The sequence below is a fragment of the Sporothrix schenckii genome (genome assembly GCF_000961545.1).
Source record: "Sporothrix schenckii 1099-18 chromosome Unknown Cont38, whole genome shotgun sequence".
NCBI lineage: Eukaryota > Fungi > Ascomycota > Sordariomycetes > Ophiostomatales > Ophiostomataceae > Sporothrix > Sporothrix schenckii.
The window spans coordinates 1380813-1399666 of record NW_015971139.1 but is presented as its reverse complement, the minus strand read 5'-3'; the positions used below and the strand labels follow the sequence as shown (position 1 = coordinate 1399666).

General features: G+C 57.3%; 8 protein-coding genes across 8 annotated transcripts; 4 read left to right on the top strand and 4 right to left on the bottom strand.

The window, feature by feature from the left end:
• Positions 1-1149: 1149 nt before the first annotated feature.
• SPSK_10686 (uncharacterized protein) lies at positions 1150-2679 on the top strand (the record flags this gene model as incomplete). Its single annotated transcript, XM_016737005.1, has 1 exon — positions 1150-2679. The coding sequence occupies one exon, from the start codon at positions 1150-1152 to the stop codon at positions 2677-2679; it is 1530 nt and encodes a 509-aa protein (XP_016592182.1).
• Positions 2680-2920: 241 nt separating this feature from the next.
• Positions 2921-5749, bottom strand: SPSK_10685 (ribonuclease p complex subunit; the record flags this gene model as incomplete). The annotated part of the gene is made up of 1 exon (XM_016737004.1): positions 2921-5749. The coding sequence occupies one exon, from the start codon at positions 5747-5749 to the stop codon at positions 2921-2923; it is 2829 nt and encodes a 942-aa protein (XP_016592181.1).
• Positions 5750-7110: 1361 nt separating this feature from the next.
• SPSK_06685 (uncharacterized protein) lies at positions 7111-7634 on the top strand (the record flags this gene model as incomplete). Its single annotated transcript, XM_016733386.1, has 2 exons — positions 7111-7489; positions 7546-7634. The coding sequence occupies 2 exons, from the start codon at positions 7111-7113 to the stop codon at positions 7632-7634; spliced, it is 468 nt and encodes a 155-aa protein (XP_016592180.1).
• A 603-nt stretch (positions 7635-8237) lies between these two features.
• Positions 8238-9395, top strand: SPSK_06394 (uncharacterized protein; the record flags this gene model as incomplete). Its single annotated transcript, XM_016733100.1, has 1 exon — positions 8238-9395. The coding sequence occupies one exon, from the start codon at positions 8238-8240 to the stop codon at positions 9393-9395; it is 1158 nt and encodes a 385-aa protein (XP_016592179.1).
• Positions 9396-9661: 266 nt separating this feature from the next.
• On the bottom strand, positions 9662-10722 carry SPSK_06433 (uncharacterized protein; the record flags this gene model as incomplete). The annotated part of the gene is made up of 2 exons (XM_016733139.1): positions 9662-10407; positions 10485-10722. 2 exons carry the CDS (start codon positions 10720-10722, stop codon positions 9662-9664), a joined length of 984 nt encoding a protein of 327 aa, XP_016592178.1.
• Positions 10723-12318: 1596 nt separating this feature from the next.
• On the top strand, positions 12319-13731 carry SPSK_06284 (uncharacterized protein; the record flags this gene model as incomplete). The annotated part of the gene is made up of 2 exons (XM_016732990.1): positions 12319-13140; positions 13360-13731. 2 exons carry the CDS (start codon positions 12319-12321, stop codon positions 13729-13731), a joined length of 1194 nt encoding a protein of 397 aa, XP_016592177.1.
• Positions 13732-14498: 767 nt separating this feature from the next.
• SPSK_05965 (urea transport protein) lies at positions 14499-17001 on the bottom strand (the record flags this gene model as incomplete). The annotated part of the gene is made up of 3 exons (XM_016732673.1): positions 14499-15634; positions 15705-16053; positions 16573-17001. 3 exons carry the CDS (start codon positions 16999-17001, stop codon positions 14499-14501), a joined length of 1914 nt encoding a protein of 637 aa, XP_016592176.1.
• A 163-nt stretch (positions 17002-17164) lies between these two features.
• On the bottom strand, positions 17165-17449 carry SPSK_06782 (uncharacterized protein; the record flags this gene model as incomplete). Its single annotated transcript, XM_016733478.1, has 2 exons — positions 17165-17315; positions 17388-17449. 2 exons carry the CDS (start codon positions 17447-17449, stop codon positions 17165-17167), a joined length of 213 nt encoding a protein of 70 aa, XP_016592175.1.
• Positions 17450-18854: the final 1405 nt, after the last annotated feature.

Genomic DNA, 18854 nt, shown 5'->3' with positions numbered 1-18854 from the left:
GCCGACCTCGGGTCTTGGGGCTAGTTGCAAGACCACAGACCTCTCTGACAATGGCAATGTCCAATTGAGATGGGCAAAATCCTAGCTTCCTCGGCTGGAAGCTCTGCGTAGTCGACGTGGAGCGTGTTTGTGAGAGACACTAAACGAGGCCAAAGTCGAAATGTAGTGGCGGTTCCCATCAGGTGGCGCGTTGTAAGTCCCATGTGCCTTCCCCAGCACACAGCAGGCACCCCACCAAAAATTTGCAGCTCCCCATTCGTGGGCCCGGGAAATGCTTTACCGTGGCAAGCCGAGATGGCGCAGAAAAGGGCCCACCGCCCGGTATCATCTCGGCTGGCTACCGTCTGTAAGCGTCTCCTTCCCCAACTGTCCATAACAACCCTGAGAACGACGGCGTGGGCGTTTTGCGGAAGGTGTTGTGTGGCCAGCGTGCCTGACTCTGCGGAAAAGCAGGTGCCACCCGCGACTACTGTTTGAGTGCATGAGTACATGAGTGCATGATGTCTCTGTATTCACGCGGCGTCTGGTGCCCAGCTCCGGTCCGCCGTCGGCCGAGACGTTGCCGCCGACTCGGTCGGTGCCGACTCGTCTACGGCTGCCGATACTCGCTTTGCTGATTCGCATTTGCTCTTCCTCTGCAAGTTTGTCTATATATACAGGAATTTTTGGTTTACAGGTTCCGTTTCCAATTTTTTTGGTTTTATTTTGACATGTGACGTAGCGTTACATTCTGTCTTTCTCACCCAGTTGTGTCGAAGCAAACGGTTGTCTGTTGTTTACATTTCTCAAGCGCCGTATCTCATCCTGTATCTCTCGTGTCTGTGAATATTGTCCTGCGTGAGAGCCGTTGTCCCTTGGCGGCTCCTTGCCTCGCCAGTGGCACGTCCGAAGCATGTGCCTCTCCCAACCCATCGCGCTTTCCAGAAGGGTTAGTTATCTTGACCCCACTACCCCGCCTGATTGGCCAATTCGGTCTTGCCCGACAACACTGAGGGGCTAAGAGAAGCTCCTTCCCTAACATGGGCAGAGGCGTTCTGCGATCTACGTTGCCAGCTGCCACCAGCTGCTTCACCAGGTTTCGGTGCTATTTGCTCAATAGGCCCAAATTCGCTCCATTCATATCATTTCTTGTGTTTCCGGGCCTTCATCATGCGGCTGCTAGCTGGTCTCCTAGTTTGGACAAGCACAGCCTTGTGCACTGTAGCGTCGGCCTCAGCATTGTCGTCGTCGTCGTCGTCGCCGCCCCAATACCACACTCTGCCGCCGCTGCGTGAACAGGCGGCCGTCCAAAATGCGTGGACGGCCGAGCGCAAGACGATCGTGCCGGACCTGCTGCACAAGCATGGCGTCGACGCGTGGCTCATGAGCCAGCGCGAGTATGCCGAGGACACCGTCTTCTGGTCGCTCAAGGCGGCCGCGCAGTTCTCCGCCCGCCGCCGCACGACCTACCTGTACCTTCTGGGCAACGACTCGGCCATCCGCGCGGCGGCACCGACCGCGGGGACGCAGGCCCTCGTCAGTGCGGCCTCGGGCCGCACGGCCACCGAGCTTGTCTGGATCGACAACACGCCGGCGCTGTGGGCCGAGCTGCGCGCCGTCCTGGCCGCGGCCGACCCGGCACGCATCGCCATCAATGCCGCCGAGGAGCTAGCGTTCAGCTCGGGCATGCACGCCGGCGAGCTGGCGGCCGTGAAGCGCGGCCTGGGCGACACGTGGTCGGCACGGCTTGTGGACGACGTGCCCCTCGTGGCCATTGAGTTTGTGGCCACCATGGTGCCCGGCCGCCTGGCATGGTACCGGCGGCTGCAGGAGACGGCGTGGGCGGTGATTGCGGACGCGTTCAGCGCGCGTGTCGTGACACCGGGCACGACGACGACGACCGACGTCGAATGGTGGATGCGGGACCGGCTGCAGGCGCAGAACATGACGACGTGGTTCCACCCGACGGTGTCTGTGCTCGGGGGCCGGGACAGCCGATTTGCGGCGCCGTCCGCGAACAGGGCCGGCTCGGACACGGCATTCATGGCAACAGAGAATGCTGCGCCGACGATCCAGTATGCTGCGCCGACGATCCAGTACGGCGACATGCTGCACGTCGACTTTGGCATCACGGCCATGGGCCTCAACACGGACACGCAGCACCTGGGGTACGTCGTGCCGCCGGTGGGCCACCCGCTGCGTGCAGCCCTGCACGACGGAGATAACCTGGTCCCGGCCGGGCTGCGCAAGGGCCTGGAGGCGGGCAACCGTCTGCAGGACCTGGTGCGCGAGCACATGGGCCGCTCGGTCGGCCGCTCGGGTGACGCCATCCTGCGCGACTGCCGCGCCGTGATGGACCGCAACGGTTGGGAGGGCAAGCTGTACTCGCACCCGATTGGCGACTGGGGCCATGCGGCGGGCACGGTGATTGGCATGACGAACCTGCAGGACGGCGTGCCGGTGCTCGGCGAGCTGCCGCTGCTGGCAAACATGTACTACAGCGTCGAGCTGATGGCCGAGGTGTTTGTTGACGAGCTCAACGCGACGGTGCAGTTCCCGCTCGAGGAGGACGTCTACTGGGACGCCGAGACGGGCGCCTTTGAGTGGGTGTACGGCCGTCAGGAGCACTTCCACCTAGTCCTGCCCGAGGGCGAGGAGGCTGCGGCCACGAAGCAGGCGGCTGGCCAGGGTGAGCTGTAATGAACCCAAACCCATAGCACATCACATTTGACGTAACATTGCACATGCGACGTACGTACGAGACCTGCACCATAGTCGTTTGTATGCCTTGACTTGGGTGGCTCTGCCCGTGTTTGTATATGTATACAGTTTTGCACCAAACAATCGCTTGTAGTCGATAGGATCATTATCATAAGGTATTATTCTCCTGTATCCGCATCCGCACTCCAACTCCTTATTACCGTAGAGATTGTTGGCCGCTTCAGTTGCTGATCGGCGTCCAGCGTGCCAAGTGGCCAACCCGCTCGCCCGCGTTGCGCACAATACACAGCCGTGCGTCTCGGCCGATGGGCACGCGGCGACCGGATGTCGCCTGTTGTTCTGCAATGTCTGCGCCGTCGGCCGCCAATATGGCCTCCATCAACTTGGGCGCGCTGACGTGCCCAATGCCCGCACCCTTGGACGTCAGGAAGCGGAGCGCGCCGCTGGTGAGGAAGCCCATCAGGTCGTGGCGGCCAGGGATGGGCAGGTGCAGGTCGTCTGCCGATGCAGTAGGCGGCCACGGGTACGGGAGTTGTGTGGACAGCAAGGACTGGGCCAGCAGCTTCTTGCGCGTCATGATGTCGGCGTCGGCAGGCATGCGCTGCGGCATGGGCGGGCGTCTGAGCTGGTCACTTTGGTGGCCCTTGGTCGACTTCGCAGCGGCCAAGGCAAGCCACTGCGCCCGGTGGTGGTGACTGTCGGAGGGGAGGCGGTAGATGCGGGCTCGCGCGTCCGGGACGCCGCCCTTGAGCAGCTCGACGTAAATCGTCATCAGCTGGTAGGGCGTGCGCCAGACGACCGGCTGTTGCAGCCGTGCGGTCTGGACGGCATCGCGGACGTCGTTCCAGGTGGCATGCTGCAGGAGGCGCACAATGGGTGGCGCCGCCGCGTTCTGTGGCTGCAGCGCCTGGAACTGGACGGATTCCTGGAGGCGTGGCTCGCCGACGTCCATCACGGTGTCTTCCGCGAGGATCGTGTCGGCACCACTGGCGTCGCCGTTGCTGCCGTTGCTACCGTTGCTGCCATTGCCATCCTCCTCGGAAAGCGTAGCCGGTACCGTGTCCACGCCAAACAAAAACTCCCAGTCGCACGCATACCCCGAGCCCAGCTCGCCCTTCGTCCCGTTGCCCAGGTCGACGGCCGTCCACTGCGTGCGCTTCGCCGTCGGCTTGTCCTTCCACGTCTTCTCCTGCCGCCGGCGGCTCTGCAGCTCCCAGTCCCAGCCCGTGGGCGTGCCCGGGAAATCCGCAGGGAACCAGGGCCGGCCGCGCTCCAGGGCCATGTGGTGCTCCTCTTCCAGTCCGGCGGGCATGGGCTGCTGGCCGCTGCTCATGCGCTGCCGGTGCAGGCGCTGCCAGATGCTGGGAATGCAGGCGCGGGGCGCAAGGATGGTCCACGTGCAGCTGGCCGTGCCGCTTTTTCTTGACGCATGAGGATCGGCCGACGCCGGGACCGACGAGGCACCGTCGGCGGCGGCCACGATGACGGGCATGGGGCGGCACTCGGGGTTGCTGTCCAGGAGCAGGTGCTCGTTCGTGGACAGCTTGCCGCGGCGTTTGTCGAGGGTGGCCTGGGCCACCAGCTTTGTCGAATTGTGGCGGGCCTTGCTGTCAAAGAGACCAGAGGGCTGCCGTTCCACGTCGTTCGACGGCCAGTCCTGCAAGATGTGGTACAGGTTCCGGCCGGGCCCCTGGCCCCGCGAGTTGCCCTGTACACTATGTGCCGTCTTTGGCTCGTCCAGCCGCGGGTCTTGGATGTTGAAGGCGAGCATGGCGCCACTGGCCGAGCCCAGAGCCGTGGTGTCGATGCTGCGCAGTTTCAGAAACTCTCTGCCTTGCGGTTCCATAGGTGACGTCTTGGTCTCATAGGGGTAGAGTGTGGCGGCCAGCATCTCGGCGGCGCCGCTGCCCGTCAGATCGATGCTGCCGATTTCTAAGCGGAAGTCGCGGACAACGACCGACAGCTGTTTGCGGGCAATCCCGTTGTTCAGAGTCGTCCAGACGTAGGAAAAGAGGGTGGGGTGCAAGCGCAAGAAGGCGCACCGCTCGGCCTCGTCGTTTGTCGGTTGTGCGTGAGAACCTGTGTCGACAACTGTTGTCACCGTCGCTGTCGGGTTGTAGAAGAGGGTCATGGCGCCGCAGTTGCCTGGGCCACTCAGCTCAAAGCCTTGGCCGATGTTCTGCTGTTGCTGTTGGTAAGAGAAAGACCTTGGCAGCTTCACGTCCACACACGACATTCCGCTCCGCAGAGAGGGCGAGAGGAGATGCGGCTCGACGACAATGGCGAGTGCCTCGTCGAGCTGCTTGGATGGTCCGCGCAGTTCGATGGTCGGTTTGTAGCTCGTGTCCCAGCACGTGCACATGCCCGGTTTGAGGCCGGCAGCACGCAGCGACATGCGGTAGGTCTTGTTGGCGGGGGTCCGCACGAGCGTCGTGTTCCACAAAAAGCCCGGATTGTCCATCTGTGCGCGCTTCGCCTGCCAGCGATGTGTCGGCAGCCTGAGGTTCTTGATGGCGATCGGTGGGTGGGGGCAAGCCATCACCGCTGCTTCGTCTTTGTCGTGTCCGGCGCCGTCCTCCTCCGCCCCCCCTTCCTCCTCCTCCTCCACTACGTCGTTCGCATCATCACCGCCTCCTCCTCCCGCCCCCCGCGCCAGCTTTTTTTCCTGCTGCAGCTTGATCCGCTTCTTCGTGTTCTCGTGCACCCACGCGCTAGCTGGCCATGCTTTCTTACGCTTGGCCAGCCCCGAAGCGACCGTCGGTGTGTTGTCGGCCGCGTGGGCCCGACGCGCCTGTTGCCGCAGCCGCCGGGGCACGCGCCGCGCATTGTGGCTGGCCGTCCGGCGGCGCATGTCGCGCGGGACGCGCTGATATGCCTTTTCGACCCGGTCATCGCGTCGGTGTTTGATCGTGCTGTGCAGGTCGCCAATCTCCTGTTCGAGGGCGCTGATGAACCCAGTAAGATCAAGCGAGTCGGCAGGCTCTTTGCGCGCCGGAGCGGTAGTCCCTGCGCCAGCACGGCCGTGGCCGTGGCCCATCTTGGGCGACATCGGCGAGGAAGAAAAGCTCCTGCTGTGGCTGATATTAACGCTGTTGGTAGCCCATGAAAGGAGGATGCACTATGTAAATGTCGCTGCCGGGCGTAGTATCCGAAAGTATAGAGCAGTATACCGTCCACGGAGTGTAGAGATGTCCTTGAGACGCTGCGCGGGTGCCGCTTGAGCTGTGGTCGTTTTTAACGACTTTTTTATCACAGCTCAATGGCCAAAAAAAAATACACGCGCCGCTCCCATTAAACTTCGCGTCTCCACTCTCCGACGTCACTGTGTGACGCGCCCCGCTCCAGGGCCTTTAAACGGCCATTCACTAGTGCCAGCACTCATCACTCTTATGAATGTCGGGCACATCTGGAATGGCAATGATGCCAGGATGATGATCTATCTCCAATTCTTGGTCGACTTGGTTGTCGTCTGTTTTGTGCAAGCGTTTACATTTCACCCTAGAAACGCGAAATTAAGAGGCACGTGACGCCCTTCATGATCGACGAGAAGAATATACCATGGCATTAAGGGAGAATTACGAAACTTATTCCAGTGAGTGTTCAGCTGGCGATTACCCGTCGACCATTCTTACCAGACGGAATGTACACTATTATGTGCAAATAGTGTTTGGGTGCTACAATGAGGATGAATGTTGTAATTATATAGCTTATAATAGACTGTTCATTTTGGTTTTATGTAGAAAGTAAAGAACAAGCAAAAGAAACAACCGAATAAGCATAGAAAACGTACATAAGAGAACCGGCTTTAGCTATTTATTTTATATTCATCAGGTTTATTTCCCTAATCACACCCCATGGCTCGCGCTATGGTGTTCCAGTTGGTATGACGCTCACCCACCCTTTGCCAATGTCGTGATCGCCTAGGCCATTTCTAGGCCGATGCCGTGCTGCAGGCTGCGCCCTTGCATCTGACAAATGGCGGCACAACGTCTATTGAACTACTGTGTACATGGGCAGAACATGGCGGCAAGCAAACTGGACGAACTGCACGCCGTTCATTGTTTGAGATTTGTTTAAAGTACGGAGCATACGGGACCCCGGATGCGAGGGAAATCTTGTGCCCCAAGGTCGCGTGCTGCTTTATAATTACAAACAGAGCCCGCTGTGGAATCGTATACCTGCAGACCACCTCATGCATTCGGTGCACCCGCACAAGCACGTTGTGTAGACGTGCGCAACGGGTCTGTACGATACGGTCTGTACGTTACCCTCTCTCTTTTATTTCCTTATTTTAGTATCACTTTATTTCTCTCAATATACGTTTCTCTTGATGTTGTATGATTCTCTTTCCCAAACTCTGCCAACCGCCAGTACGGCAATGTCCTAGGCCCAACACACCCAGAGACCGACATGGACGTTGACGAAGAGATGGACGACACTGTCGAGGAAATCATCGACGAAGAGCACCTCAAGGCCATCGAGGACTTCCGCCGCCAAGCCATTCTCGAATGGCGCAACTCGGTACGGAAGGCAACCGGCGACGGGGCCAAACAGACCCAAAGGAGCAAACGGTCCAAGAAGTCCCAGTACGACATCCGGTCGTCGTTTTCGTCCTCGACCTTGTCGTCCTCACAACTGCCACCGCCAGACTACGAGGCGTCCTGGCGCTCCAAACTTGCCATCTGGCCATGGCTGCTGCGCGCCTCGCATTCTTGCGGCAGCACCCTCGTCGCAATCACAAAGTCCACGCTGGCCGTGGAGAATGGCAGTTACCGGGACTCCTTTAATGGTGAGCTGGCGCTACGTATTAAAATTAGCAGGGGACCTTTTGGCTCACAATCGCAGCTCTTGGCGTCGACAATGTCGAATACCAGTGGCAGACTTGGGACGTGGCACTTAATAGGCGTTCATATGACCCGACTGCGACAGTTTAATCTTTCAGACGGAATGTTTTGTCATGTTCACTCATCGGCTGTGTCATATTACTGTTTATGACTCTGACACAGTTGCATTACTAGGGATGAGGTGACTCTGCCGGGGACATGTTTTGAGGGTGTACGACGTATAATAGTTCAAATGACAAAGGAAGAAAATAAGTGACTTCTTACGATTCAAACTAAACGCATTCATCAGACAATATCGATGATTTACTTCGTCATGACCGTTGCCTTTTGTCAACGTACGCGACCGTCGACATCACGTGACCATCAACGTCATAAAGGCAAAGCGAGACCATCACCAAAAATTGGCGGTCAATTGCGGCACAAAATCGCCTCCAGCCTCGTCGTGAACCTTTCCCGCCTTCATGCTTCATTGGCTCGGGTGGCTCTTACTCTGTGTTCTAACTCGGTCTTGGGTGTGTTTTGGGCCCGCTTTCCTTTCTGGAGCACTTCCTGCCCTCTCGTTTCATCCATTGGCGTTTGCTTGGGTTGATTCTCTCCTCTAACCAAAACCGAAAACGACCACTTTACATATGTTCATCAAACGGCCAGCAACTTAGACCACAACCCCCCCGGTCTCCCTTCCCAGCCGCGGCCATGGACGACCTCGACATGGAAGCATACAAGTTGCTGATTGACCCGACACCACCTTCCGTGCGCGACAGTCGGCCTGCTTCCAAGATGAAGCCCAACACGCGCTTTCTCAGCCACATTGTCCGGGAGGCCAAGTCACACAATGCCGCCCTTCTTGCGCGCGAGGCGGCAGATGCACAGAGGCGGCTAAAGCGTCTGGACCGAAAAGGTGGCGGAGAAGGGAATAGCAGCAGCGACGATGAGAGGAGAAAACGGCGGAGGCACGGAACCGATGACTCGGCACGTGATGACGACCGGCGCCGGAGACGGAGACGGCGTGGGGATGGTGATGCCGGTCGAGACGATAGAGAACGAGATGGTGAGAGGCACGACAAGCACAGCAGCAGCCACCGGCACCGCAGAAGTCATCACCATGAGAGCAGCAGAGAGGACCGGGAGCGGGAGCGGGAGAAGACGGACAGAGACAGGCATAGCAGGAGCAGGCGCCACCGCGATCCTGAGGACGGGCATGCCGAAAAGGCCCACGACTCCTCCAACCACAAGCACCGAAGAGAACGGAGCAAGAGTCCTCGTCTGCGCAGCCGCCGGCGGTCTGCGTCTCCACGGCCGTCGAAGCACAACCAGGACCATCGTGACCGGGATCGGTCTCCCTACGACAATAGCGACCGAGACCAGAGTGACTACAGCTCGGATCCCTTGGACGAGTTTGTGGGTCCGCAACCGGTCTCGCCCTTGGACCACCTCAAAGACGACAGCAACGACACCGGCATCCGCATCCGGGGCCGCGGGGTTCATTCTGCTGTGACACGAGGTTTTGCTGCTAGCAGCATGGACCGGCATTTTGCTGCCGACTACGACCCCTCGGAGGACGTGGAGCACCCGCTACCGGCGTCACCGCCAAAGGTTGCTCCTCGGCTCGCAAGCATCGTGACTACGGACGCGGAGGCCGAGATGCAGGAGGACCGCAAAAAGCTCCTGCGTGATAACACAGAGAGGTTGAAAGCCGCTGGGTTTACGGACAAGGAGATTGCCATAATGTCGCGGGGCGGTCGGCGGCGCCTCGACAGCTCGCCGTGGGCCAAAAAGGGCGAAGCACGGGAATGGGACCGTGACAAAGTGGCAGGCCAAGAAGGGCCGGCGAAGCCTGCGTGGGCTCGCTAGATTTCTCACGTTCAGTTAGCATCATATATGTATAAGCGGCATATTATGGAGTTTTTATTGCAATATTCTATAGCGACTACGGCTTTGGTGAACAAGTGTTACGTTCGATTAAAATAAATCATATATATGCAAATATTGCGTTTGCATTGTATGTACATGCTGGCCGCTGCTATGCAAGAGGTGATTGTGTTAACATCACCCCCACGTTTGTGTCTGTACGACGATGGTTGAGGATGAGAGTAAAAGTGAAGGCACCCAACTTTACTCTACCGGTGCGTCACGCCACCCAGTGAGGTTATGCCGTCCTTGGACGCGTTCGCCACCAGATCGTTCTCCTGCAGCCACGACTCGGGCGTCGTTTCCTGGATGAAACCAAAAATGCGCCAGTCGGCCGTCTTCCACGTCTGCCGGTCCAGCATCGCCACCAGAATCACGTTCTCCTTGACGTCCTTCTCAACGACACGCGGTGCTGATGGCGGGTTCTTCGCCGCCGCCGCTGCCGCTGTCTTCGTCCGCATGCGGATGTTGCCCTGCGCCCTCGCCACATCATTCATTGTCCATGTGAACCGCTGCCGGCTGCGGATCGTCACGACGACCTGCCGAATGTACATGGGCATGGCGCCCGGGACCATGACAACCTTGTGGCTGACCAACTTGGGCTTGCCCTTGTACGACAGCAGCTCCCACTGGCAGCGCTGGCCCCGTGGGCGGCGCGAGATGAGGCCCGTAATCTCGTCGAGGTGGCTCGTCGTCAGCAGGCGGCGCAGCGTCGCGATGTCGCCAGCGGCCGTGGCCTCGAGCATCTGGTAGTGCATGTTCTTGGCCATGGGCGCGATGGCCTTTTTGTTGGGCTTGAAGACGGCGCCTTTGAAAAAGCTCGGCTTGCTCTGCAGGCGAATGGAGAGCTCGGCAAAGTAGTCGGAGACACGGGATTTGAGGCCCCACCAGAACAGTTTGGCAAAGACGGTCGGCTGGGACAGGTATTGGCCCATGGGGGGAGGAACAAAGGTTTCTGGACGGGGGAGGTTAGACGATCGCTGAGTCGGGGCTCAAACCATAAAGCAGGTGAACGTCACGGACAGAACGTACGAGGAATGCGGAAGGAGATCAAAGCAGACGGCCGGCTATCTTTCATCCGCGCCACATGCACTGCCGGAGAAACGTCGCCCTCGCCCTGCGCCCGCATCCGTTTTACATGTGCTAACCGCCGCTGCGGCAGTTGTGTGGGCTGCGGCGCACCCTGCCGGAGGCTGGCCTGTGATGGGACGAAGAAGAAGGGCGCCGGAGCCCGTGACCGCAGAAGCGGCTGTCGGAGAACGCCGGCCATGTTGGAGAGCTGTGATCCTGCCCGTTGCGCTGAGAGAAAGGGGAAAATATCGTCCCAATCAAAAGTCGAGGCGATTCGAGTCGCTCTGCGCTCTCCAGGCTCGAATGTTGGGAACCGACCGGGCGCAATTAAGTGCTCGGTCGTTGCGTATTGTCGGTGGGAAGAACCTTACTCGGGTGTTCTTGTGCGGGTTGTCGCCGACGAGTGAATGTGAGGACAAAAATCGAAAATGGAAGAGCCCGCTTGACATCGAATTCTGGCGATCTCTTTTTTTTTTTTGCTTGCCATGTCAATTGTAGAGAGAGCTATTGCCTTTTCGGGACTAGCTCGAATATTGACCGACTCGGGTACTTAGCAACTCCGCTAAATGCACAGTTGGGACCGATCAGACGGCGTGTTTTAGGCGAACTAAGGTGAAGGCGCAATCAAAATACACGGCATGAGTCAGTGTGTTTAGCTTTTTTCTCAGGATATCGATGGACACAGTTGACATCACAAAACCTTTTGACACAACTTCGTACAAGACACAAACAGGCCAAACTGAAATCAGTCTGAATAATCTGCTCAGTCAGTACTTCCTGGTGAGCCATATATAGTGTCTTAGCTGTGGCATGGAAGGAAATTCATGTCTACTTGTGTGACACGACACCTCAATCTCACCAAACGCCACATTCTGCATGGCTGTCGCCTTCCCGCCGCAGGAACGAAATAAACAAACAATAATATACGCGGCATAGTACACGGAGATATAAAGTCTGTATTTTGAAGAAGCAATTGGTGATTTGAATCGTGAACATTTACAATCTCAACTTCCACATTTAAAAAGACGCCACGTGACGCCAATCTGCTTAGTCACTCACACATCCCTTGGCACGGTGCTTTCGCAGCATTGACGTCGCAGCCCATTAGCAATTGCTGTAGCCAAGCTGTCCCCCCTGTTTAATTGAACGCACACACTTCCGCCCACCCTGTTGCGTGCTCTACTACGACATACACAAGTCCATGAGAAGGACCGCGGTCTTTTATCTCTCTTCTTCGCTCCGCTCACCTCCCTCGCCGATCTGGCAACTACACTACCCAACACCGTTCGTGTCACGTCTGACATCGCGAACTCTCATCCAATCTCGTCCCATCTTTGTCGATCCCCTCCGTCCTCAACTGCAGGCCTTGGCACAACGTATATCCTGCCTCACCTGGCATCTACAGGCCGTCTGTGTATCGGGAACTATCGACAACACCCCAGGAACATTATAGAAGCGTTGTCGAAGCTGCCCTCCTGGTCTCCCGTTGCAGCGGCAGATCAAAAAGCCTGGCTGCCCTTGCGCACACGCGCCCGCAATTTAGGCACGGGACGGCACAGCTTTCTGTCACCTCTCGTACGCTGAATAGAGGCATATACCGAAGGAGAGAGAGGGAGCTACGAAGAGAGGACACTTGGCTGTCCCTCTTCTCCCGTCTCCCTCCTTTTTGATCCGGCTTTTATCTCACTCCTGTTTCCGAAATTGCACCACGGTCTCACTCACGCAACCACCTTCTTGCCCTCCTCGCCTCCTCCCATCCACTCCTCTCCGACTCGCACCCTCCTCCTCCTCCGACATGTTCCCTCCTCCCACCTCGCAACTTCCTCCATATTCCTCGACCTCCTCCGCCACGGCATCAACCTCTCTCCCGGTCTCCGCATCAGCACCGGCCAACCCCGGCCCAACGTACCGTAAGACGGTCCGCTTCCAGACGACGAATGATGCGACCAAGAGCATAAACAAGCAAGGTCCCAACGGCAGCGTCCCTGGGTCCAATTTGCCACTGGCAGGCGCAGGAGCCCGCGCTTCGAATGGATATCATGCCTCCGCCACATCATCCCCTCCCCTCGCGGCAGTAGGAAGCGCTTTACCTAGCAACTACAACGGCAACGGAACGGCACACCACCAGACAAGCTATAATACCAACCACAACAACAACGGCGGCGGCGGCGGCACGCTAGGGAGCGGCCCACCAAGCTACGACGGCGGCGATATCGACCGCGGTTCTAGCAGCAGCGGCGGCGGCGGCGACGGACAGGTTGCACGGCCTTCGCTGCTACAACCACGCGTTGCTGTTGTGCTTGGTCTGCCGAGCCTGTGGCACCTGCCGCTGTTTGCCTGCCGCTCACTCTCCGTATGTCCGGCCATCTGGTGGAGCCTGGGCATCTTTATTCGGCTGCTGGCGCAGCTACACGCACTGGCCGTGGCGCGCGGTGTCTTTGGCGAGGTTGACCCAAGCAGCGGCAGTGCTGGGGGCGGATTTGGCAGCAGTGTGCCCGGCGTTGATGCGATTGCAGCCGCTGCGCCAGGCGGTTTGGGGAACCTGCCGGACCGTGGTGTTGGGCTGTCGCTCGAGAGCCGGCTGAAGCTGACAGAGACGGCGCTGGCTATGATCTGGGTATGTCCTACGCTCTACGCTCTTGCTGTGTACTTGACACCCATCCCTCTTCCTCTGTACTGACATGGGCTAGTGTGGCGCCTCTGCGTACTTGTCTTTTTTCTTTACCGACTGCCTCATGTCGAGATGGTAAGAAGGGACTCGCTTGATCCCAGCTAGTTTCTTGTGCCGTCCTCCCAGTCTAACATGCAAAAAAGGCTCTTAAACTACACTCCACAGGCGACCATTGTCCGCCTGCTCGCCATCAACGCGCTGAACGGCTACCTCACGTCGTGGGTGATCTACCTCATGGGCAGCGGCGGCGACTCGCGGCTGCTGCTGCCTGCCTGGGTCGCCATTGCCGCCATCCTGACCGGCCTCTACCACGGCACGCAGCGCAAGATTAACATTCGCAAGGAGACGTCCATTTCCATCAGCGTCTTCTCCGGCGCCAGCTTCATCAGCATGGTCTCGCTACTGGCGCAGCTCTATTGGGACCGACCCGAGTACGTGGACGTGCCGGTCGTGGCGCTGACGCGGCGGGTGTGTACCGAGGCGGCACGCATCGCTGGCAACCTGTTTGATATAGGTAACATTACAATGGATCTTTGAATCTTTGAATGCCTTGTTTCGTTTGTTTTATCGCCCGGGGCTCTAAGGCGTTCAGTGTCATGTCTCGTTTCTTTTCCTTTTTTGCCTACGCGCGGCGTCTCATATTGTTTTGCTCACTGTTTTCTTGCGCCATTGTATACGCGTATTATCGACCATGTTTGGCCGACACATACTTCCATATTGTACGTATATACCATTCCATTCTTGCCTTATTTATATTGGATATCGTCGTTGTCATTTTGCACTGCGAGTTGAAACAATTTGTGAGGTCGTCATTGAGTGAGATATGCGGGTCAGTGCACTGGCGTGCCAATGGAAGACATCGACAATGAGCAAAACTCTGACCTTTTCCGCCGTTTTCGTATATTAAACGTTCCACCACCATAATAGCTTTGAAATGACTATGCAATTGCCTCATTTAATACCAAAGAATATGCAATGGTTGTAACATGACCCCAGTCGTTCCTGCTAGCATACCATCTGGCATACAAAATGTATGTCTGCATCTCCCGCGGTGTGAATATCCAGGCGTTGAGTTGTAAGTTGTTGAAAACGTCCAACTCGTCCCTTTCCAAAAAATAAAATCATCTCAGCACCTTCAAGATGAGATACGCCCTGTCTTTGAAGAGACGACTGAGGACAGCCTAGAAAGGCAACAAAAGGTGAGGGGGAGAGGACTGCCAATCTTGGATCCATGGCTTCCCAGTTTGTCGTATTTATCCCTGTTCTGTTGCTGCCGGCCATCCTGTTGCCTTTCGGGTCTCCCTCTAAAAGTCGTTGGGGCCCTTGCGACCCGACGTTTCTTCGTAAGCGTCAATGCTGGGGCCAGATGCGCCGGTGTAGGTGCCGGCGGGAACAGTGGTGACGGTGTTGCCGGCATCAGCACCAAGGTCGCTGCTGCTAGCATGTGCACCAATCTCGTGGGCACGCGGGTTGATTGGCTGGAAGGGGCGGCCCTGGGTGCGGGCACGGACGAACTCAAAGGCCATGCGCAGAACGAACGATCCGCAGCCGAAAAGGATGCCACCAATTGGCGCGGCCACAAAGGCACCAAAGGCACCCCAGTCGCCCTCGTACAAACCCTGCTCGAGCAGGAGCAGCTGGGCGCCCGTCAAGGCGTCGCCGTAGTAGATGGTACCGAAGATGAAAACGGTCAGCAGACCGCCGAGGCCACCGATGATGACGTCGGTGCCGTTCCATAGGGAGAAGCGATCCCAAAGGCCAAAAATAAGCACAGGGATGGTCGAGGCAGACACCAGGTCGGAAATGAGGTAGATCTGCAGGATGCTAGGGGTCTTGAGAGCCAGAACAACGACAGGCACGATGATCAGGACCACACCAGCGCGGATGTACATAGGGCCAAGGCGGTTGCGGAAGATGTCGTTGGAGGCAGACGAGACCATGGCGCTCTGAAGCGAGTCAAACGCCGCCGTGGACAGGCTGACGGACATGACGAGGACGATGCCAACGACCCAGCTGGGTAGTTCAGCCAGAAGCAGGAAAAAGGCGACACTGCTGTCGGCATCGGCAGGATCGACACCCTCACCAGGGTATGCGCCAGACCAGACAGCAACGAGGCCACCCACACCAACCAGAGTGAGGATGATCAGGATGGCAAAAGCCGCCAACGAGACGCCGATCCAGAGATCTTTGTCCGTACGCGAGGCGAAGGTGCGCAGCCAAAAGTTGGACAGGAAGAAGTCGTTGGTCAGGATAGCAACGGGCAAAATATACAGCAGCTGCCAGCCAAGCAGGTTGGCTTCGAGCAGGCCGGAGTCAATCACATCCTGGTGACTTATGTGGGTCTTCGCACCGACAGTGATGGACGCGATGACGATGAGGCCGAGAACCAAAGCGCCCTGGACGTTGTCCGTAAGAAACGAGATGCGGAAACCGCCGACAGCTGGACAAATCCGTCAGCAACGCGACCATACTCGATCAAGTTCTGAATCCACCGAATCGACACAACATACCCGTGTAGATGGTCGTTACAACAACTTCCACAATGACAACCGGGAGGCCATCAAGGCCGGTCAACGCAGTGACCACCTGGCCAATGGCCGACAGCTCAGCCACCATGTAGAGGAAGAGCGTGGCCAGAGTCAGGAAACCGAGGAAGATGGCGGCAGGGAGGCCATACCGTTGGCGCGTCCATTCGGTCAGGACGAAGCCGTCGGGGCACTTGCGGCGGATGGCCGGGCCGAGCGCGGCGAAGACGAACAGCGGCAGGGCTGACGACAGGGCGTAGACGAGGACGCCCTGAAGGCCCGAGATAACAGCCAGCTGGGGGTACGAGAACAGAATACCGGAACCGAGGGCTACCTAGTCAGCGATCCGAAATGGGGGAAGGGCAGGAGAGGTTGTTAAAAGGCCGTGGCAAGAGGGCAGAGGGGCAGAAAGGGCAACTCTTGGAAGAGTGGTGCAGGAGAGGTGACGGAGTGAGGCAGGGGACAGTGAAGCGAGACGGGTCAAGGGGAGGGAGAATTTGGAAGAGCGGCAGCACTTTCCCCACGCAAGTATTATCTTGATCGAGTAATTACGGTACAGTCTCAGCTTCGTCACATCATTGGAGAGAAGCAAGGAGAGATCGAGATATCCGGGGGACATCACGAGTGTCGCATCGCAAGAATGCAACAAGCTTATGTCTTCGGCCCCGTATCCTCTCGCTCTCTTTCCTCTCTCCTTTGCATGGACTCGGCGCCCGTAGTGAGCCGCAGTCCTCTCTTGGCTGACCTGAAGCCAGGCTCCTGCCATGTCCCGGCAAACCTAGACAGGTGGGATCCGACTCCAAGGCAGACGAGAGGAACAGAGAACACGGTGTGAGCGTAACGCTAAACGAACCTGGTACTTGACGATATCTGGGTAGTTGGGTGGTGAATGGCCGGGACAGCACCGCGGTCTCTGCATGTCATGTTCCAAGCTGCAGAAAGGAGGGCATCCGCTGTGTCGAGAGGGCCGATATAGGTCTTCAACGGCCTCCGTTTCACGGGAGGTCACAGTCGAAACAAATAGAAGCCGCTCGAAGTCATGCGAGGTACCGGTCGTGACGGTGTAGCCTGCATGAAAGACCTGTCCCTGCCTGCTGATGCGTCGTCGCATCTTGGCCGGTGGCGGAGATCTGCCTTTTCGTGGAATCGACAAAAGACTGCTGCCGCCGCTCTTCAAATGCCCCATCTCTTGCATTGGTCGCCAGCGGTGGATTTGGCCACCGATGTCTCGACATGCTTTGTTTCTTTGGTCCTGGTTGGGTCCCATGCCCTCTTCATTCATGTGAGAAGAGGAGGACCTCCTTTCAAAAACTCACCAGAGGCGATAAAGTTCAAGGCAAGCGGCAGAGCTGTATTCCATAAGATCCAGAAAAGGCACGCAACAAGCGCAGGCAGGTCAGTGGTTAGTCAAGTGTTCAGCCGGCAAGAAGACGCAGACTGCCGGCCTAGTGGAGCACAAAAGCAGAAGCAAAAAGAGCAGCGCGTGGAGGCAGTCTCCGAGAGAGTGAAGTACCGGTCTGCGTTCTGTTGCCGGCCAGCAGGTCGCTGTTCTTGGTCTGCTTGCGCAGGCGCCAGGCGATGCCGGTGCCGAGCACTCTGTCGGTGTCACGTTAGTGGCGGTGCTCTACGTATCTGTCCGTGTCCTTGTCAAGGATCCGAGAATCTCACAGAAAAGCGCCATATGTCAGGTAGATGACGGCATTGGAAGCCTGAAATGACGGCTGTCCCATTGTTTGTGGCGGTTGGTTTTCAGATTCGCGTTGGATCGAGCTGGTGAAAGTCGCGTGTCGATGCGGCCGAAATGAAGCTCTAGAACAAATAGCCTAGGCAGATGAGATGATGCAGAAATGAGAATGGTGCTGCGCAAATGAAGAGGGACGATGAGGTGCGCTGTTTATTATACTGCATTGAAAAGTTTGCGTCGCCTGGGAGCTGAACTCGTTTCTCCTACAACCTCAAGTTTTTACTCGCTGTTTCCTACTTTTTCGCGCTCTTTCCGCTGTTGGCACGTGTGTCGGTGCATGCACCCGCCGTAAGTCGGAAGGTGCTTAGGGCCTGGGCAATGTGGCCAGCCGTTAATAGACGTCGAAAGCCGCAGGCTACGGCCCGAAAGGGGAAGGTGCGCAGGGGACACCCCAGCAAGTTCATCAGCTCTGCTCCGGAATTAGGACGTCTTCCAGTGCAGGATTGGCAACATAGTCCTGTTAATCAGACTTCTGTAATAACAGTGTTATTTCTCCGTATTTTGTTGTTACAGAAAATTTGCATCCTGGGGATGGCTTCAACAGGCGCCACACAACGCATTGATGGACGGGCCCGGGAAGCAGCGTTTTGGAGCTCTTTCCATGAATGGCAGTTGTGACAGCTCCGTCAGCTCTGCTGTGCGAATGCTCTGCAACTTTCAGTGCTCATACAGTTGCATCGTCCCACCCCCACGACTCCCCAGGAGCTCGGTGAGATTTTGCGACTCCTCTAATTTCCTTTCTCCGAGGAGCCTCATCCAGGTTCATTTATGACTCGCAGCATCCTATCTCGGAGGAGGTAAAGCGTTGCAGTAGTGTGGGGGCGCCACTTCCTGTCTGAGCAGAGCGAAGAGCAAAGTTGGCTTTCAGGGCAAGAGTATCTTGCTTGCGTCTCATTCGCCCATATTAGTTGCTATGGGCGTGGAATATGTTATGACCTGTCAGCCAGGGTCGCATCGGTCCTGCACCGACGAGAACGTTCACGGTCGTGCCTCATGTTATTTGAAGCCCCAACACGAGAAAGCTCTTCATGATTTGCAGCAAAAGCAGCCTTGTCATTTCTACTTTCTCTCTCCAGTGATGTGACATTCTCCTTCTCATTGTTGATGTCAACGGCAGGCCTACAGTGTAGTATTTGATCGTGCCTTCCCTCGGTCGTATCTTGTTGATCATGTTGGCCGTGTTTACTTGTGCCTGGTCGCGCTTACCTTCTCGTGCAATATTTGGCCTCGTCTGCCTTACCTGCGCTTGCTTGCCGCGACCCCGTGTGTAAATCGGTTGCACTTGCCCGTTCTGTCGCGGCTATTGTCTGGCCAGTCTGCCTTGTTTGTGCTGTGCTTACGCGTTTATCCATATTCTCGTGGCTCACATCTTCCCGCGCTTGTTCGGCACC